Source organism: Carettochelys insculpta, chromosome 21 (assembly GCF_033958435.1).
Source record: "Carettochelys insculpta isolate YL-2023 chromosome 21, ASM3395843v1, whole genome shotgun sequence".
Lineage (NCBI taxonomy): Eukaryota > Metazoa > Chordata > Testudines > Carettochelyidae > Carettochelys > Carettochelys insculpta.
The window spans coordinates 6,894,632-6,914,748 of record NC_134157.1 but is presented as its reverse complement, the minus strand read 5'-3'; the positions used below and the strand labels follow the sequence as shown (position 1 = coordinate 6,914,748).

General features: G+C 47.0%; 2 protein-coding genes across 7 annotated transcripts in view; one reads left to right on the top strand and one right to left on the bottom strand.

The window, feature by feature from the left end:
- Positions 1–20,117, bottom strand: part of ASTN2 (astrotactin 2) — a 708,908-nt gene that overhangs the window by 203,743 nt on the left and 485,048 nt on the right. Inside the window, exon 17 of one of the 2 annotated variants that reach the window (XM_075015031.1) lies at positions 14,625–14,726. The exons of the other annotated variant lie outside the window; for it this stretch is intronic. Within the exon in view, the coding sequence (XP_074871132.1) occupies positions 14,625–14,726 (102 nt within the window). The remainder of the gene's footprint in view (positions 1–14,624; positions 14,727–20,117) is intronic. 2 annotated transcript variants of the gene reach the window in all.
- Positions 9,296–17,861, top strand: TRIM32 (tripartite motif containing 32). 5 transcript variants are annotated; one of them, XM_075015033.1, is made up of 3 exons: positions 9,308–9,334; positions 14,561–14,676; positions 14,971–17,861. In XM_075015033.1, the coding sequence occupies exon 3, from the start codon at positions 15,036–15,038 to the stop codon at positions 16,977–16,979; it is 1,944 nt and encodes a 647-aa protein (XP_074871134.1). In that variant the 5' UTR covers positions 9,308–9,334; positions 14,561–14,676; positions 14,971–15,035; the 3' UTR covers positions 16,980–17,861. The 5 variants fall into 5 exon arrangements, with proteins under 5 accessions (XP_074871137.1, XP_074871136.1, XP_074871134.1 ...); XM_075015032.1 differs by having other exon boundaries at positions 9,324–9,363; XM_075015034.1 differs by lacking the exon at positions 9,308–9,334 and adding an exon at positions 14,414–14,437.

The following is a 20,117-nucleotide window of genomic DNA, read 5'->3' as shown; positions in this document are numbered from 1 at the left end:
ACACACAGCTAAAGAAGCTGCTTTCTGTGAGTGACTGCTGCCCTCTCGTGGTGTTCCACAGCAGTGGCTCTTGGACGGCAGGGGCCAGAGGGCCAGGATCTAAGTTAGGTTATTTCTACGTAAGGCTGAGATTTTCTCCCAGATATTTTTAGTAAAAGTCCGGGACAGGTTGTGGGCAATAAATGACAATTCACGGATGCCCATGACTTGTCCCTGAGGAGACAGGAAGCATGTTCCGCAGCCCTTGCTCCCCAGGCTCCTGAGTGCCCCCTCGCTATGCAGAGTGCAATCTGTGGGGTCCTCATGCCCACAGGCTTAGGTTGTTGTGGGGTCCCTTTGGCCCTGGGGTGGCTGGGTGCTTATGGGGATCCCCTGTCACCACTGAGAGGTGTAGGGTTCCCCCCCAGCTGCTCATCATGGTTGGGCAGCTGTCGGGGGGTGAGGGGGTCTTACTACCTTCCTATGCCTGTCAGCTGTGGGGAGTCCCCCCCAAGACCCCCACCAGCAGTACAGCTTCAGGGTGCCCATGCCAGCACATGGGCTGGGAGCTGGCTGGGAACAGCAGCCCGAGGGACAGAAAATTTCACAGAGATCAATGGAAGTCCCAGATCCCAAGACGTCCATGACAAAAGTGTAGCCTTAATTATAGGCCATGTTGTAACCATGCTGGTCCCAGGATCTGAGAGAAACCAGCTGGGTGAGGTCATAACTTCTGTCGGTGACAGAGACAGATCTCCAAGGCAAGCTTACGCAGAGCTCGTCTTCTGGTCTGGGGGAGTCCACAGAGTGTTACAGCAAAATACACATGGGAACTGATTGTTTGCATCAGCAACTAACACGTACTTCAAGGGACCGTTTGAGGTGAAATTGCCCATTAACTTCTCTCCAGGCACTTGGGGGGGTGGAAGGGGGCAGAGATAACATGAGCAAGAGTGGAGGAGGTTACTGGGTTAGGGGTTGTCGTATGAGCCATATAGCCAGTGTCCTAGTCGGGCTGTGAATTTTAGCACCTAGCAGAATTAGGAATGTAAGCTCCCAGGCTCATCTTCGGAAGGGTTTGTGCAGGTTTCCTTTGAGGATCACATGGGGTGGAAAGTCACAGTGGTGCTGCCTATGCTGCAGCTGTCTTCGAGTGAGAGTGGAGGTGGTGATCTTATGGCCTGTGGCTTCCTTGATCCAGCCCATAAGGCTTGGGGCTCAATCCCTCCTCTCCACCCCCACGCAGGGGTGTGAGCTGGCGCTGGTTCTCCAACCATGTGGGGGGCACCATGGCTGGAGCACCAGCAATGGCCAGCTTGCATCATGGCAGGGCGACGGAGAAGCCCCAAGCATTACGGGTCCAATCCAGGCAAGCCAAGCCCAGATCCAACGCCTGGGCTCTGCCAGGAAGGGAGGAGGCAGCTCCTGAGATACAGGGAAGCACTATCTGCCAGCAAGCCCAACCTCCACTGTGTGTCCCAGTGGCTGAACCACGGCCAGATGGAGAGGCAGGGGTGGTGTCTGATGGGAGCACTTTCCCGAAATATGCAGAGCAACATGGAGCCCCTTCCCCCACAGCTGCACCAGGCAGGGGCCCACACCTCCATCTCCTGCCCGGACCACACATATACCCTTCATTCCTGCACTCCCCTTCCTTCCAGACCCAGAATTCCTGAGCCCCTCCTGCACCCTCCCACCCTGCACCCCCTTCCAGATCCTCAACCCCTGTCTGCTCCTGCACTTCACTTCCAGACCTCACCCAACTCCAGCCCTTTTCTGTAACCCTACCCCACACTCCTATCCCCCACCCTGCTCCTGCTCCTATGACCCACTCAAACCCTGCACCCTACCTCCTGGCCAGACCCCACCCCCCCACCCCAGCCCCTCCATGGCAGTTCCCTCCTGTGATCAGAACCTCTCATTTTCAGCCCCACTCCAGAGCCCCACAAAATCTGAGTGTCCCAATCCCACTAGCCTTTGCTTGGAGCTTGAGAGCAGTAAGTCTCTTATTCCTACCTTTCAACTGGGGGGCACAACTGGGGTGGGAAGTTGGTTTGTTTGTTTGCTTCACACTTGCATGTGGCCCCTGATTGATTTTTCTTTGGGTCAGTGGCCCCTGATGCAAAAACAGTCCCCTCACCCCCATGTTCAAGCATGCAACTCCAACTACATTCATAGAATCCTAGGGGTGGAGGGGAACGCAGGTGGTCATCAAGTCCAGCCCCTGTCTAAAGCAGGATCATCCCCAACTAAATCATCCCATGCAGGACTTTGTCAAGCCGGCACTTAAAAACCTCCAGGGATGGAGATTCTACCACCCCTCTAGGTAACACATTCCAGTGCCTCACCACCCTCCAGGGGAAATAGTTTTTTTCCTAATACCAAACCTATGCCTTCCCCTCTGTAACTTCAGACCATTGCTCCTTATTCTGCCATCCCTTACTACTGAGAACAGTCTCTCTCCATGCTCTTTAGAGCCCCCTTTCAGAAAGTTGAAGGCTGCTGTCAAATCATCCCTCACTCTTCTCTGCAAACTAAACATGCCTAAGTCCCTCTGCCGCTCTTCGTAGGTCATGTGCTCCAGCTCCCTAATCATTGTGGTTGCCTTCTGCTGGACCTGCTTCAATGCATCCACATCCCTTCTATTCTGGGGGACCCAGAACTGGATGTAATACTCCAGATGTGGCCTCACCAATGCTGAACAGAAGGGAATAATAATTTCTCTAGATCTGCAGGAAATGCTCCTCCTAATACACCCTAATACACCTGTAGCCTTTTTGGCTACAAGGGCACACTGTTGACTCATATCCAGCTTCTCATCCACTGTAATCCCCAGGTCCTTTTCTGCTGGACTACTAATTAGCCAGTCAGTCCGCAGCCTGTAAGAATGCCTAGAATTATTCCACCCCAAGTGCAGGACTCTGCCCTTGTCGAACCTCATTAGATTTCTTTTGGCCCAATCCTCCAATTTGTCTAGGTCACTCTGGAACGTATCCCTACCCCCCAACGTATCCACTTCTCCCCCAGCTTAGTGTCATCTGGAAATTTGCTGAGCTTGCAATACTTTCCCTCACCCAGGTCATTAATAAAGATGTTGAAAAATACTTTCCTTAGAACAGACCTTTGGGGCACTCCACTTGAAACCAACCATCAACTGGACATAGAACCACTGCTTGTTACCTGTTGGGCCCAATCATCTAGACAGCTTTCTATCCACTTCACTGCCCACTTATCCAATCCATACTTCCTTCACTTGCAGGCAAGAATATTGTGAGAACTGTATCTAAAGCTTTGCTACAGTCACGGTATATCATGTCCATTGACTTAATCATATTGGTCAGGCACGGCTTGTCCTTGGTGAATCCATGTTGACTATTCCTGATCACCTTCTCCCCAGTCAAGTGCTTTGTAACAGATTCTTTAAGGATCCCCTCCATGATTTTGCTGGGAACTGAGATAAGGCTGACTGGTCTACACTTCCCTGGATAGTCCTTCTTTTTTTTATACTATATAGATGGGCATTTGCCTTTTTCCAGTCATCCAGGACCTCTCCCAATCTCCACAAGTTTTCAAAGATCATGGCCAGAGCCTCTGCAATTATATTCACTGTAAGAAACACTGCAGCCTGGCCTGATGCAGCCTCCTGGAGAGAGGGCATGCAGGAAAACCCAAACCATGGGAATCCAGAATTCCCCTCCCAGCAGTGAATTGGGGGGGCACCCTGATCACATAGTGGAATGTGGGACCCTGTAGAGAAAACTCCCCATAAGAAGTGGTGATGGGACCCTGGAGACGAGGCTGGTCTCCCTGACTGAACCGGTGGGGAGAAAGGTCGGCCAGGGGTATGACTAGCATCCAAACCCCCCAGCGGATACAGCCTTTTGAGATGAGGCTAGACTCTCTGATGATCAGGAAATGACTAATGCAGGGGTTGGCAACCTGTGGCTCGATGCTGCCACCGCCACCACTGAAATAACGGAACTCAACTGAACTGGTTTAACGGCCGGCAGGGCAATTTGAGGGATCCGGCCGTTCAATTAAATTCAGTTCCATTATTTCAGTGCAGCAGGGCAGTGAGCGGGAGAGCTGGAGGGATGCAGCCTGCTGAGAAGAAGGAAGAGGCGCAGCTTCCCTCTTCGTGGGGCCAGCACCTCCTCCTGCACAGCGCGGCACCCCCAGCTCTGCCTTGCTCTGCAGCCACGGCCCCTCCCACTTTCCACTGGCAGCTGCCAGAGCCTGGAGCTGTGTCCCAGAGTGCAAGCTCAGCTCCCCAGGACTCAGCCCAGCTCCCTGCCCAGCCTCAGGACCCAGTGAGCCCAGCACCAGTGCTGCTGGGTGGGGAGCCGCTGGGCAAGGTGCAGGCACTTTCTGGCATGAGAAGTTTCAGGGGAGAAGGGGAGGGGGAGACCCAGAGCGTGTGCAGGGGGGGAAGTAAGATCTGGCTTCAGCAGGCAGATTGGGGCAGGATGTGCAGCTGTAGGAGCTCGTGGGCTGAGGCGAGTTAATCCTGGGCATGGGGGAGGTGTTGGGGCTGAGAGGGGTTAATCCTGGGGGGGGGGGTATGGGGCTGAGGGATTGAGTTTGGGGATGAGAAGGGATGAGCCTGGGGATGGGGTTGGGAGCTGAGGTGGGCAAAGCCTGGAGATAGGGGGAGGACTTGTGGGTCAAGGAGGTGAGCATGGGAATGGGGTGGGGGGCTAGAGGGTTGATGCAAACATTGCTCCCTCCTGCTTAAGACGCTATCCCCTACTCCTTATCCTCACTTTCACCCCTGGACTGGGCAGCAAATAAACTTTTTAAATGGTACAAATTATTGTATGTGGCTGTTCTTAAAACAGGGGTTACAAAAAGTACGGTTTGATGTTATTTATTAAGGACTGTCTCGTATTCACTTGCATTGAGGCTCTTGAAGTATTCATTTTGCAACTGAATTGAAAAAATGGCTCTTCTTGCCTTTTTTTTTTTTTTGGCAGACCCCTGGACTAGTGGATTGGAACCTTTCCTGCTTGTCTCAGAGATTCCTGTACTGCCAAGGGACCACATGTAGATACAGACACTGTTACAGCTCTGGCAGGTACTTTTGGCCTTCTTGCTCAGAAGATTGTAGCCCAAGGGAAAGTGGGACACAAGAGAGGCTAGCAAGAAAACAAGAAGCGAAGCTGCCTAGCGTTATGAGTCCCAGGACGCACACGTCTAGTGCCATAGTCTGAGAGCCGAACTTGTTCACAAAGACAGAGGCAAAAAAACATTGAGTACTTCAGCTTTTCCTACATCATCTGTCACCAGGTTACCTGCCTCATCCAGAACAGCTCCTCACCCTCCCTGATCACCCTCTTATTGTAAATATGTCTATAAAAACTCTCTTGTTACCCTTCACATTCCTTGCTAGCTGGAGTTCCAATTGTGTTTTTGCCTTCCTGATTACTCCCTGGCATTCTCCAGCCATGTATTTATACTCCTCCTTCATCATCTGTCCAAATTTCCACTTCTTATACGCATCCCTTTTGAGTCTGAGCTCACCAAGGATTTCCCTGTTCAGCCACATTTGCTTTTCCTACTGTGTATCAGGATGGCTTGTTTCTGTGCCCTAAATCGGGATTCTTTAAAACACTGTCAGTTCTCCTGAACTCTTTTCTCCTTCATATTAGCTTCCCAGGGGATCCTGTCGATCAGTTCTCTGAGGGACTCGAAGTCTGCTCTTCTGAAACCAAAGGTCTGCATTTTACTGCTCACCTTTATTCCTTTTGTTCATTGGTCTGGTCCTGAAAGCACCAGGAGGAAAACAATGGGGAGGCAAAGTCATTCCTTAGCCCTTGGGGTTTCTGGGCCTGTTCTGAGTTAACATCAGGCTCTGACACGAGAACTACATTTAGCAGGAAAATCTCACTAAACCGTAACAGCAGGCTAACAGCATATCCAGGCTGGGAAAAGGCTGGGGAGGCTTTTAAATTGCACCAATAAAGCCTATAAAAGGGGAAAGTGCAAGCTTCATTGCTGAGCTGACTTTTACAAGGTGTTAGCTCTGTGGAGACCTGGGAGGCACGCACTGTGACCTTATAGTCTGTGCATGCTATTGTGCCTCGCTCATTAGGGGGAGGATTGCAGACCTGCCCTGCACACTCTCCTGCAAGATCAGACCTCTCTCATTGCACTTCTCCCTCCCCCAAGAAGTTACAGGTCCTCAGAGGCACCTCTGTAGTCCAGCAAACCTCTTGACTTGATCTCATGGGGGGCAGGGTCCAGGACCACCCTTTCCACAACGGGCGCCCAATGTTTCATCCACTCCTACTCCTCCACATGGCTAATTTCCCATAGGATGTCTGTGGTTTCTGAAGCCACCTCATCAAATCCTGTCTGCCTGTCTTCCAAAATGCTTGCAGTTCCTCCCATCTTGGTGTCTCCTACAGACTTTACAGGAACATTCTCCACTCTGTTATCCAAGTCATTAATAAAAATATAAAATAGCAGACACAGGACTGATTTCCCTGGAACTCTATCAGTGTTCCCTCTATGTTTTTTCCATCAGTGCATGGAATAAATTTTTGTTATGTGCACTGAGGCATGTGTGGATGTGTACCACGAGTAGAAACATATGATGCCAGCTGTGGGCGCTCTGCTTGTCAACTGGGTGGCATTCGATGCTCTCCTGGCAGCCAGACAAGTGTTCAGCTTATAAGAAACAATCAATCCCCCTACACCTACATATCATAGAACTGGATGAGACCTTGAGAGGTCATCAAGTCCAGTTCCCAGCCCTCACAGCAGGACCTATTAACACCTTTGACAGATTATTTTTTAAATCTAAGCTGCCCATACCCTTGAAAGACACCCTCCCGCCCAAAAAAATAGAGCTGAACGCACAGTACTGGGTTTAATAAGCCAACACTCAAACCACTGACCTATTTTCCACCCACAATACCAAGATGATGCCTGAAGTGGCTGGAGGAAGCATCTATGCTAACTTCCACATTCAAAAATCCACATAAATACACAGTTCTCACAAAGAGAATGTAGCACTCCTAAGAATAGATATTTCTTTTTACGCAGAAGGTTGCAGAGCATCCAGGCTTTCACCCTCCATGGCAGCTTACTGATTGGGGTTCCTCACCCTGCCAAGAGATTACAACCCAAACTCTCACCCCTAAGCAATGCTGCCCTGTGACATAATGTTTACACACTTGATCTTAGCCAAAAACTTAGCCACAAAGGCTGCCCTCCCATTTGACAATGGGTCTCTGACAATTATTCTTTGAATATGTCTCTCACCTACATGTGCACTCATCTTGCAGTAATTTCACCTAGGCCACATTTAACTGATTTGCTTATGTGAACTTCATGTGGCACTGCCAAGAGCCTTGTTAACATCACAATATAGAAAACTACGACAACTATTTTTAAAGCCTTTAAAAGTCTTCTAAAATAATCTTGTAACAAGCAGCCTCTAACCTCTATTCACCTCACTGTCCTGTGGCAGCCCTGAAAGTGGGAAGCACCTGGAATTTATAAAGGTAATGCTCCTAAAGGCAGCCACCTTTAGGTTTTTGTCACAGGCACTAGAAATGGCAAACACCTGTTAAAGTGTGGTCCCCCAGGGCTTTGACACTATAGTGGCACATCATCACATTCTTCTTTTGACTCACTGCCTCTCAGGGAGATGGATAACCTACACCCATGGCGGACAACCACGGCCGACTGGGGTTCTACATGTTGCCTGCAAGGCTTTTTGTTTATTGTTGCCCACATGCAGGATTATCAGATTCTGCTTGTTTCTGTCTGCATAGGTTTTTTCCTACCAGTATTACTAAAATGACACATATATAAAGCAAGGGCACAAGAAGCGAGGTGTGTGCGGATTGCACCCAACATTGACTATATGAGCCATGTGTTCCCTCTGCTACAATCAAAACACTGCTACATTTCAGCTGGCATTCCACACAAATTCTAGATGCACTATTCCAGGAGGCAGCCTCAGTTATTCCAGTCTTGCAAACCACTGAGCTGTGCTACTCATACAATCCACTCACTAGCCTAGGTTGCCCATCACTGGCATGAGTTATCGTTCAGAGGCAGCGGGTCAACGGAAAAATTCTTTTATCAACTTAGTGCTGTCTACACAGGAACTTAGATAAGCCTAACTGCACCGCTTAAGTGCATGGATTTTTTCATATCTCTGATCAACCTAATTTTCTAATGTAGTTCACTCCTCCTAATACAGTGGTTCTTAAACCATGACCAGTGAAGCATTGATGGTCCCTGGAGTATCCGTTAATGGGTCACAGATTCTGGCTCCTCTCTTAGGGTATGTCTATACTGCAAATAAAAGTTCAACCTTCACACTGCTTAGCTAACTCAGGTTAAAACAGCAGTGAGGATAAGGCAACCTGACTTTAATTCGAATTAGCAGCATGAATTCAGTGCCAGGGTTCAGCTCAAGCTGCTAACCCAAGTGAAAAGCAGAGTTCCTGTATTTCCCTATTTTAACCCAAGTTAACCCCTCCCACTCCCTCCCAGTGTAGACACCCCCTTAAAACTCACGGGTTGAACTGTGGTAAAAGCAACTAAACTCCCACAGAATCATTCCAAAAAAGGCAAGTGTTGCAGTCACCACAGGGCTCTTTGGAAAGAAAGCGAAGGGAAGAGTGAAGGCACTTGCACGAGGGGAAAGCTGTCTGTGAGGTATTGTGAACCACTCCTCAGAAGATAGGCTACAGAAAAACCTGAGAATCCCAGTCAGATGCATCTCATCGCGTTTTTCTAGCTAGCCTGAGTTATTTTTGCATTGGCCTGGACTATTCTTGGGTACAGTCACACTGCAGCCAAGCGTGCCCTGCAATTAGAGTCAGGGCACCACAACCCTGGGTGCGGGACAGCAGTGAAACCTCCCCAAATGTGGCCAGAGAAAAACAATGGGGCGTGCGTGCCTCCAAGATGCAAACCGGGGTGAGGGGCTCCCGCCAAACAAAACCTGGAAAAGGAAAGGGAGGAGGTTACAGAAGTACCAAATGGGAGAAGGAAACCTCCAACAATGCAAACCGGGGGGGGGGTGCAGAGACACCCGCAAAATGCAAACGTGGGGGGGACGCAGCCACCCCCAGAATGCAAACCTGGGGAGACCAAAAACACCCCCACAATGCTAACCTGGGGGGGCCCCGCAGACACAAGCCGACGATGGGGCTATCTCGAGCTCGCTGCCCCGCCTCGCGGGCGCTCAAGCTCAAGCTCCAGCTCCATCCTGACGGCGACCGCGAGCGCCGGGCGGAACTACAGCTCCCAGCATGCAGCGCGACGCGCATGCGCCGGCACCGCGGAGCAGGCCGGGAGGGCGGCGGCAGCGGCCGAGGGAGCTGCAGGCCAGGTCGGGTCGGGTCGGGTCAGGCCGGGCAGGTAGGGGTGGGCCGGGCCTCTTCCGCCGGGCGCGTCGCGAGGGCTCGCGGCAGGGGCGGGGCGCGCGAGAGATGGGTGACGCAGTTTCCTTTGTTGGGGGATCACGGACCCCGGGGCAGGCACGGGGGTGGGGGCGCATGAAGCCCCAGGAACAGTGTGTGTGTGTGTTGGGGGGGAGTCGGTCATGGGTGCCCAGGGCAGGCAGCGGGAGGGGCTGGGATACGAAATGGGCCCCCGGGAAGCCTAGGCTGGGGCGGGGCCCGGGCCCGGGGCAGCAGACAGCGTGGGGGTGGGGGGCACGTCTGCAGGTGCGGGACGGTGGACATGCTGCAGCCCCTCTTCCCGAGCTCGATTTTGTGCATCAGGTGAAGACGCGGCAAAATGGACCTCTCTGGGCGCGGCCGTCGACGTGAGGCTACCAAGGCTGGGACTGCACGAGGGAAGCAAGTCGATTCCGGTCGGCCGATTCTAGCTACGCAAATGGCGCAGTTAGAACTGCGTGTCTGAAATCGACTGTACTGGCGGGTGTAGACCTAGCCAGCAGGGGGAGAAGCAGGAGAAACTGAATTTGGGGCGGGGATGTAGGGGGAGAGGGAAGAGCTGCCAGGGCAGAGCCAAGCTTAGGGTTGACACCTGGAGGTGTGTCTCTGGTATCTTCCCTTCAGGCTGTGTGGACAGGTTCCAATTCACTGAAAGATCCCCCCCTCCGCCCCCCACACCTTTTAGGAAATTCATATAATACATAAAAGCCAAGTGTCACTGTCAAAGGCTCTAAACTAGCCTGGCTTTTAGTGGCATGAGCTCTGTGTTTTCTGTCTGGAAGGTGCCAACCACAGGGCAGAGGGAAGCAATGGCAGGATGGGCTTTGGGATTATGGGTAGGAGGGCAGAAGTCAACAGCAAGAAGGACCAAGCAGGGAAACAAAGGGATAGCATAGGAATGGACACACCACTGCTCCCTGCACTATGACAGCTAGGACTTAATCTATTTCTGAAATGTAAGTCAGGGTATGTCTACACTCAGAGATCAACTTTCAAGGGTTTGATTTAGTGTGTCTATAAGGGCCAAGCTAAATCAAACACCAAGAGCGCCCCTGTTGACCCCAGTACTCCTAAGGTACATTGATTCCAGCTTGTGCTATTGTTATAGCTGGAGTTGCGTTTCTTCAGTTGACTTTCTCTCTTAGTGTAAACCTGTTCTCAGTTACCTGTGTTGCTCAGGAGTATAGCTAATCCCACTGACCTACTTACTGCCTCATTTTTCAAGGGGCTGCCTTAATGTGGATTAAGCTCCATTGACAATATTTACACCTACACGACAAACGTTTTCAATCCAAGTTGAGAGAGGCCAGTAGGTCTATTTAAGTCTTTTTGTTAGTCAGGGTTGTTGTTTTATGATTGGTCTACGCTTAAAAGTTAGGTTGCCATAGCTTCATTGGACAAGGTGTAAAATCCATATCCCTGAGGGGCATAGCTGTGCCAACCTAATCCCTAGGGTAGATACAACTGTGTGGATGGAAGACTGCTTCCATCAACCTAGCTTCTTTTGTTCAAGGAGGTCATGTTCCTAAGCTAATAGGGGTGAAAAACACATCAAAACAAACATTTCTATCTATACAGGCTGCATCTACATTACTGGGTATGCTGGCATGGCTACAGTTATGTAGCTACTCCAGTACAGCGTAGAGTCACTTGTACAGACAAAGCCTAGGACAACTATATCACTTTAAGATTTCCAAAGTCAGAGGATTATAGCATTTTCTCTGTGTGGTATTACGCAAAGAACGTTCTTTCTCCTGGGAGAGAGTGGAGACTTTTAGAAGAGAATGTGAAAATTCCTATGATTTTAGTCAGTACGAATGCAGAACAGTTACAGTCTGGGTTTTAGATGTGACCTGTTCGTTAATAAATTTTTGCTTTATGGTAGCTGATGTGTGGATGATGGCTTTGTTTTGAAGGTCCTTCCCACCACTCTTGATCCCTTCAAAAATTCTCCCACCCGCAGGTGTCTTTCTTGTGTGTAAGCCTCCATGCCAGGATCTTGTTAGTAGGCAACTTTACTGTGGGTATATATGGTTTTAATCGTACCAAGAGTTAATTTCATTTGTGGTTATTCCCATGTTAACAGGGCTCCTTGGTTAATGAATTTATCTCCTCCTGCAGAAAGCATGCCTTTGCTAAGCAGCCTGTTGAACCAGATTCCAAATCAAACTTAAGTCATTTGTACATGGATGTACAAGTATCTGAGGGCATCATTGAACTGAATCACTTGAGAGAATCTCCACTGTGTGTTCACCAGCACACACCTGACATACTTGTGTTTGCAGAGCATATACTTCACAATCCCACAGGCACCTCCATTTGACTCAGGACTAATATTTGCTTAAGAAAAAATGTTAATCAGGTGGAAAAAAATACATTCAGAGACAGGCATTGGGCTTCACTCTGTGGGAGATAAACATGCTGATTTTCTTTTTAGAGAAAATGTTCTCTTGTAATCACAATGCATGTTTTCAATCCCACAGGGCTTATTTGAAAAGTCCTGCAATTTTTCTAGCAGCCTGTGTGTTCACACACATACCAAGGGAGAGTGTAAATTAAACAAAGCCAGGAAAATTCTGAGTTACAGAGAGGCTGTCAGATCAAATTTGTTCCAAAATTTAGGTTTTGTAAAGGTAAGCTTTCCTCAAAGTAAATGCCAGTAGAAATATTTCCATTATTATGTTTTATTGTGTTTTATTTTATTTTAATTCCAGTGGAATATTTTCTTAATGTCCCTGTAGTGTTATACTGTAATCTATATTTTGCAGATTTATCCTAGGCAGCATTTGATTATAAAACAAACAAATTTAATTTCTCAGGGCATGCAAGGAGGAAAAAAAGAAAGACAATGCGAACCAACATAAAAGAATAAAACCAAATTGATTAGACAAAATTATACACTGTAAAGAATTTAAATGTAATCTAAAGAAATCACACATACATCTCAAAAGTGGCCCTAAAAATTTATCTGATTTTATTCCCTTGTACTGAGGGAACTGCTCAAACTATGATATGCAAAAGCACCCGTTAATTATAAACTTCTATTACGTGTTGCCCTCATGTGAATTAAGGATGCAATTTCAGCGATCAGGGAATGGTTTTACTTCAGCGAGACCCATCCTGATAACAGATGTTTTTTGTGATTTTATATTTTTTATTAAAATTACATTGTGTTTAGTTCAGTTTGCCAAATATCTGTCCCACTTCAAAACTAATAGCAATTTATTCTTAATCAAACATCTGTTTTGTTTTTTCAATGTAGTCAGCAACCTTGTAACCAAATTTGGGGTCCTCCCCTTCAGTCCCCTGGCATCTGCCCCTAGTCTTATTCCTTGAGCGAAAAGCCTTCTGTCATGTTCCTAAAGAGAATACATATAGGCAATAGGACTTAACACTGCGGATTTATCATTCTTAAATACTGCTTTTCGCTACTTTGAGGAACTTTTCTGGCCTATTTGGCACTGTCCTGGCTCTTGGGTAATTCTTTTTGGTCCCACAGCTCTGCGTATGCTTAGGATGAAGACAGATCTTCTGTTTCAGTGTAGCAGTGGAAGCTGCTGTACAACAAATCTTAATCTGTGGAGACTGAAATGCTTTGTTCTAACCCAAGTTATTGGGTTACAAGGCAACTAGGAAGTGTAAAGGCTTGTGATACATAGGTCAGACTAGCTGATCTAGTGGTGCCTTCTCACCTTAAATACTATGAAACCATAATTCCCAAGAACTCTTGAGTATTACATCCACAGCATTGCTAATCCTGGAAAAAAAGATCAGGTCCTCACTTGGTAGTTATCTGTGATTTCACTACACCACTGAATCGATCCTTGAAAATGAGGACTCCAGAGGATAACAGGGTGCTGGAGGAAACCCACTAATAAACCAATGCCCAATTTCTGTCTGTCTGAGCACAAAGCACTTTCCTCCAGTGCAGTTCTCTGTGCTCTCCATTTGAGCAAATAGTACACTGAAGAATACAAAATCCATCTGTCTCAGATGCTCCCAAGGATGAAGCAGGCAAACTCAGCAGGCAGTCAGGAAAGTGCTTATGCATGCAGCCGTGATTTAGAGCACAGCGGGTATGTTGCTTTTCTGTACAGGTCTCACACCTTGCACTTGCTTCATGTTAGGGGAGCAAAAAATCCCTATTTTTTTTGGTCGCTTTCTTTTAATGGCCAGGCTTTGCAGTAGCAAAGGTATTTGGAAACCAAGTCTGCTGAATAATGGTTTAATGATGTGGAATCCTTTGTGTTCTTTTTGCATCGATGGTTGCTTTAGTAAGTGAACTGCTGGGATTCTTTAATTCGGTTGGCGTACTATGAGGATGCTGGAGGGTACAGAAAACCCTAAATAAGGGAGTATGGAAATAATGACATTATAGCTTATTAAATCTATACCCTGTGTCTACACGTGCCCCTTCGTTTCGAAAGGGGCATGTTAATGAGCGGGTTTGAAAAATGCTAATGAGGCACTGCAATGAATATGCAGCGCCTCCTTAGCATAATGGCAGCCGCGGTGATTCAAAAGTGCAGCTTTCCAAATCGTGTGCCGCCCATGGAAACGGAACCTTCCAAAGGGGCCCCCCCCAGTTTTCAAAAGCCCTTCTTCCAATCACCAAATAGGAAGAAGGGCTTTTGAAAACTGGGGGGTCCTTTTGGAAGGTCCCGTCTCCACAGGCAGCGTGTGATTTGAAAAACCGCACTTTCAAATTGCCGGCTGCTGTTATGCTAATGAGGTGCTGCATATTCATTGCAGCACCTCATTAGCATCTTTCGAACCCGCTCATTAACATGCCCCTTTCGAAAGGAAGGGGCATCTGTAGACTCAGCCATAAAGTGAAACATTTTACAACCATACTGCAGAACTAATAATGAACAATTGAATTCAAGGTTATTTTTGGGTTTTTTTGTTTTTTTTTCATGAAAGCATGACAATTTCTAATTATTAACATCTTCAGTGTCAGTGCCCACTGGAATTTTGGTGCATCAAACGTGTATTTTGTTTTGTATGTTGGGGAGTGAACCAGCACTGAAGAGGTTAGTAAAGCATGCTGGATTAAATCTAACCAATGAATGATTATATGCTTTAAAAATGCACAAAAATCCATCAGGAAGGAAACTGACAAATCTCTCTCACTTTCATTCATCTTTCTGACAAAGGTACAGGATGTTGGAAATTTATCCTTTTGGTTGATTAACATCCAGGAATGTAGATCAGAACAACCACATTCATTTCTCTCATGTCTGAGGTCACGTCTGAAGCCAGGTCTCCAGAGGTAATATACTAATGTCCTAAGGCAGTGCACCATCTGGTCCCGCTTTTGATCTGCAATATCTGAATGCCTGATTTACTATCCTTGTCTACCCATAAACTCAGAGGCTTGGCACTGGTGATTGGGTATCAGGATGAAATGATTCAGTCATTGGTATCTGTTGGGTTTCCTCATTGCTGCCATTATAGTTCTTTCAGTTTTACTTATAAATTGTGTAAGTGTGCCAGAAACTGCACATTAGTGTTAAAACTTGCCCACTGCAAGATTAAATCACTTTTCCCTTTTCTTTTGGAACAGGATCAAGCACCTTGGAATAAATGTCAGTACAAGTTTTGCACTAATTAAATCTCCCTTGGAAAGCCATGGCTGCTGCCTCTCACCTGAACTCGGATGCACTTCGGGAGGTTCTAGAGTGCCCTATTTGCATGGAATCCTTTACTGAGGATCAGCTGAGGCCCAAGCTCTTACACTGTGGGCACACCATCTGTAAGCAGTGCTTGGAGAAACTCCTAGCAAACAGCATCAATGGGATACGCTGTCCCTTCTGCAGCAAGATCACTCGGATCACAAACTTGGCTCAACTGACTGACAATCTCACTGTGCTGAAGATCATAGATAGCACAGGGCTGAGTGAAGCTGTGGGTCTTTTCATGTGCAAAGTTTGTGGGAGAAGGTTACCTAGGCATTTCTGCAAGAGCTGTAATTTGGTTTTATGTGACCCTTGCAAGGAGATAAAACATCTGCAACAAGGTCATGGGGTTGTTGCCATCAAAGAGGCGGCTGATGAACGGAGGAGGGAATTTGGAGCAAAGCTTGGCAGACTTCGGGAGCTCATGGGGGATCTGCAGAAAAGAAAAACATCGATGGAAGGGGTCTCCAGAGACCTGCAGTCCAGATACAAGGCAGTTCTTCAAGATTATGGTAAGGAAGAACGCAAGATCCAGGAAGAGCTGGCAAGGTCACGGAAGTTCTTCACAAACTCCCTGTCTGAAGTGGAGAAGGTAAATAACCAGCTAATGGAAGAACAGGCTTATCTGCTCAACTTAGCAGAGGTGCAGATAGTATCCCGATGTGATTATTTCCTTGCCAAAATTAAGCAGGGAGATATAGCTCTCCTGGAAGAGGCAGCGGATGAAGAAGAGCCAGAATTGACAAGCACCCTAGCAAGGGAGCTGACTCTCCAAGAGGTGGAACTTCTCAAGGTGGGCCACGTGGGGCCATTGCAGATTGGGCAGGTGGTAAAGAAACCTCGGACTGTCAATCTGGAGGAATCACTGATGGAGACTGCTTCATCCTCGGTTACATTTAGGGAGACTGAAGTGGTGCAAGAAGAGACTAGTAGTTTGACACCAAATTCTTCACCTGCGAAGCCAAGGGTGCCTGAAACAGCTGCCAGCATCCAGCAATGCCACTTCCTCAAGAAGATGGGCTCCAAAGGCAGCATGCCAGGGATGTTCAATCTTCCTGTCAGCCTACATGTCACCGTACAAGGAGAGGTGCTTGTGGCGGATCGTGGCAATTTCAGAATCCAGGTATTTAGCCGGAAGGGCTTTCTCAAGGAAATCCGGCGGAGCCCTAGTGGCATTGATAGCTTTGTGTTGAGTTTCCTTGGAGCAGATCTTCCCAACTTGACTCCCCTGTCTGTCACCATGAACTGCCATGGCCTGATAGGAGTGACTGATAGCTATGATAACTCAGTAAAGGTGTATACCATGGATGGACACTGCGTTGCATGTCACAGAAGCCAGCTTAGCAAGCCATGGGGCATCACAGCTCTGCCTTCGGGGCAGTTTGTAGTGACTGATGTGGAAGGGGGAAAGCTCTGGTGTTTCACTGTGGACCGTGGTGTTGGGGTAGTTAAGTACAGTTGCTTATGTAGTGCTGTGCGCCCAAAGTTTGTCACTTGTGATTCTGAAGGAACCATATACTTCACTCAGGGACTGGGACTCAACCTGGAGAACCGCCAGCATGAGCACCACCTCGAGGGAGGCTTTTCCATTGGCTCCGTAGGTCCAGATGGGCAATTAGGCCGCCAAATCAGCCACTTCTTCTCAGAGAACGAGGATTTCAGGTGCATCGCTGGGATGTGCGTGGATGCTAGGGGAGACCTGATCGTTGCAGACAGCAGTCGCAAAGAAATCCTGCATTTTCCTAAAGGAGGTGGCTATAACATCTTAATCAGGGAAGGCCTCACCTGCCCTGTTGGTATAGCCATTACACCCAAAGGGCAGCTACTTGTGCTGGACTGTTGGGATCATTGCATTAAGATCTACAGTTACCATTTGAGGAGGTATTCCACACCATAAAATCATTTCAGTGGACAAAGCTACTCTTTTTCTTATGGAATCTCCCAGCTTTAGCATAATTTCACAGAAGTTAGTGCTGCACTTCCAGGTAGTTTATACCATAGTCCAAGCTGTGTCACTATTTTGTGTTTAGAAACAAAGTAACCTTTTTTTATGTGTGTAATTCCAAAACAAACCAACACCACCACCCACCACCATCATGGAGCAAAAGGTACTTTTGGAGTACTGGCTGTGGGTTAAGTGACTGATCTCTCCCTACAGGTCACTGCCTTGTGCTGTGGCTCACACTCCCAGCTTCAACTGCTGCATGCTTCTTTGTGCCATAAACATTAACAAACTGTTCTCTATGACCTTTCTTTAGTGGGCCTCTGAAGTGTTCTTCCCACCCCCAGGGTCTCAGTAACCATTCCCCACAGACACAGACCGCTATTTCTGATTGCAGCACTGTGGCTGTATATAACACCACAGCCTCCATAAACTGCACAGAGATAAAGCTTGCATAAAACTGAAGGGCAGGGCTGTGGCCCTCCCTCTTTGTACTAGTTAGGAGATTAGCCTCATGGTGCCATTAGTGAACCCCGCTTGGTACGCCATTCTCGTCAATGTGAAGTGGGTACAGTGCAATCATTGAAGACTGATCGAGACAGAGAACTGCCCTCTGCTGGCAAATGTTTTCATTACAGTTTGATTAGCATGAGAAGAGTATAGAGGGGCGGAACTGACAGGAGAACCTGTTTAATAGAATTAATTTCAATATGTCAGTATTCACAATTGCTGTACTATTAAATCTGGCGTGGAACCTGTCATTGCAGTGTATGTTTGGTATTTGAAGCTTTGGCAAGGTAGAGAAAAATTGAAGTAAACAAGATCAAATGTGACAAATTGTATGTTCATCTGCACACTTCAGTATTCTGCATTCTGGACCATTGCATTTGCTGATGGGTTTCCACTAGTCTGCACTTTGTATGTGAAAGCTACTTGTTCATGAGATGGGAAAAGGAAAAAAAAATGTATTTTATTATTTGGAAGCTCTTCCACTGGTGGTTTGCATCTTTTTCCATGCACAACAGAAAGCTACATTCCTAGTAACATTGTGGGGTTGCTTGAGTAAAATGGTCCATTGAGGAAAAGAAACATTTAAAATAGAATACACTTGTAGAATGTTAATCTGCCATAGATAATGGTTACGCTGCAGTGCAATTATTATTTATTACCATCAATGATGTAGTTGCAAATTTTGGGGCATAACAGATCACATACAAAACTGGTTTTATAATAGTTGTCACGTCCAGCATTTTCAAAGTGGGTCTGCTGTAGTATCAAATGCGTGCTACAGTGTGTGGCAGGTGAGTTTTTAAATTCCCACAAACAGTCTGATATTGGCTAAGCAGCTGTAAACAAAAATGCTTCCTAAGAGTAGCTGCTGCCATTTGTGTCCCCTCCGGCCAGGTGTGTGTCTGTAACAGGGCTTCCAGATCAAGTGCTGAAAGCAGAATCATCTTGATTTGTGGATTCCCTGATATTGCTAAAGAACTAAGTAGGGCCAACACATTAGCCCCAACTACTCCAGTTGGTTGATTGTACAGAGCCTAGCACAGGAAGTACAATCTGATCAGTGCAACTGGGTTTTACTGTAGTATGAAGTGATGAGGTAGAAGTGAAGAGAACGGAGCAGGTAGAGAGGAAAACAGTGAAAATGTGGAGGGGAAGGCACTGTGGTTTCTTAAGAGAATTTAAAACTTCAGCCCATACCATATCTGTGGTTTGTTGGCTATAGCTATGACCCCCGCACCAAACCGGAGTTATACACTCAGCTGTCTTCTGAAAAAGTTTGCCAAGGCTGTGCAGCAGCAACCAGGAGAACAACTTGCATCCTGGTGTGTATGTGGTTTGGAGAGGTCTACTTGTGTTTGGACTTCATTTGGTTAATTAGTGTGCTGTAATGCAAGCCATTTTGTAAACATTACATTAATGGCAGTTCCTGTTGTACTGATATTTCATGTTTAAACGTTTCACTTGTTTCTAAAAACTCTTCTGCAGAACGCATCCATAGAACTGATAAATGAAGCAATATTATCTTTTGTAATGAGCATCTACATCAAACTCTGTTCCAGTGAAATCCTTGTGTAGTGTTCTCTTAGAGTCCAAATAGCTTCCTTTAAATGGACTTAAAACCTGGCCCATCCTGCTGACTGAAGAACTGGCTGCCTAGGCTTATCCTGGTGGCCACATCTTAAATTAAGTCTCCATCGTCTCTTCCATCCGGTATTCCAGATTGAAAAAAAAAACAAAACACTATTTCAGGATGCACTTGTAGAATTAGAATGGGGGGGAGGGTGGAATTTGGTACTTGTGTGTGTGTTTAGCCTGTAGCTGCCCTACTGTTCTTGTGTGGTTCCCCCCCGCCCCAGGCAGACCTGAGGAAGAAAAGAGAAATAGCTGTCCACAGCTAGAGTACATGCTACAACTAGCAAAGTGGAAATAGCTATAAAGTGGTTTCTCCAAGCTACATACAGCAGTGTTTTTTCTTTTTTGACACCACTGTGATCAGCTCCAAATGAGATGAAATGGAGCAATTAAAGATTGCGATGAAATAGGTTAGCTTCTGGTTTTCACCTGGAGAAGGAACATGTCTGATTATGAGCATGTGTTTGATTTTTAAACATTGTGTAATAAAGGGAAAATTGATCTAATTAAAAGTGCATTACAAATGGCTCGCCTCATTATTAAAAAACATTTCATCTCCTTGTGCTCTCTTTAGTGGCAGAGTGGTTTCCATTGCTAGGTGGAATTAGATTTGCTAACATTAGCTGCAAGATACCTCATCTAACGTTGCCAGATGTGGGGAGTGAATCCACTCTCTTTGGCAGGCCTAGAGTAAGTATCTCATACTCCTTTCACGCCCTTACAAACATAAATATTAGGATTTTTCATACATGCTCAGATCAATTGGCACTTGAGGCAAGTGTCATCTCGGTGTGACTAGTAAACACTCCCCATACCTCCATAGTAAGGAAATAGTTGAAAGTATATCATGTGGTTAGAACCAGGAATATTGGATTATAATCCTAGATTTGCCACTGTGTGGTTCAAATTATGCACCTGCAAAACAGGGATAGTACTGCTTCTATCACTCCA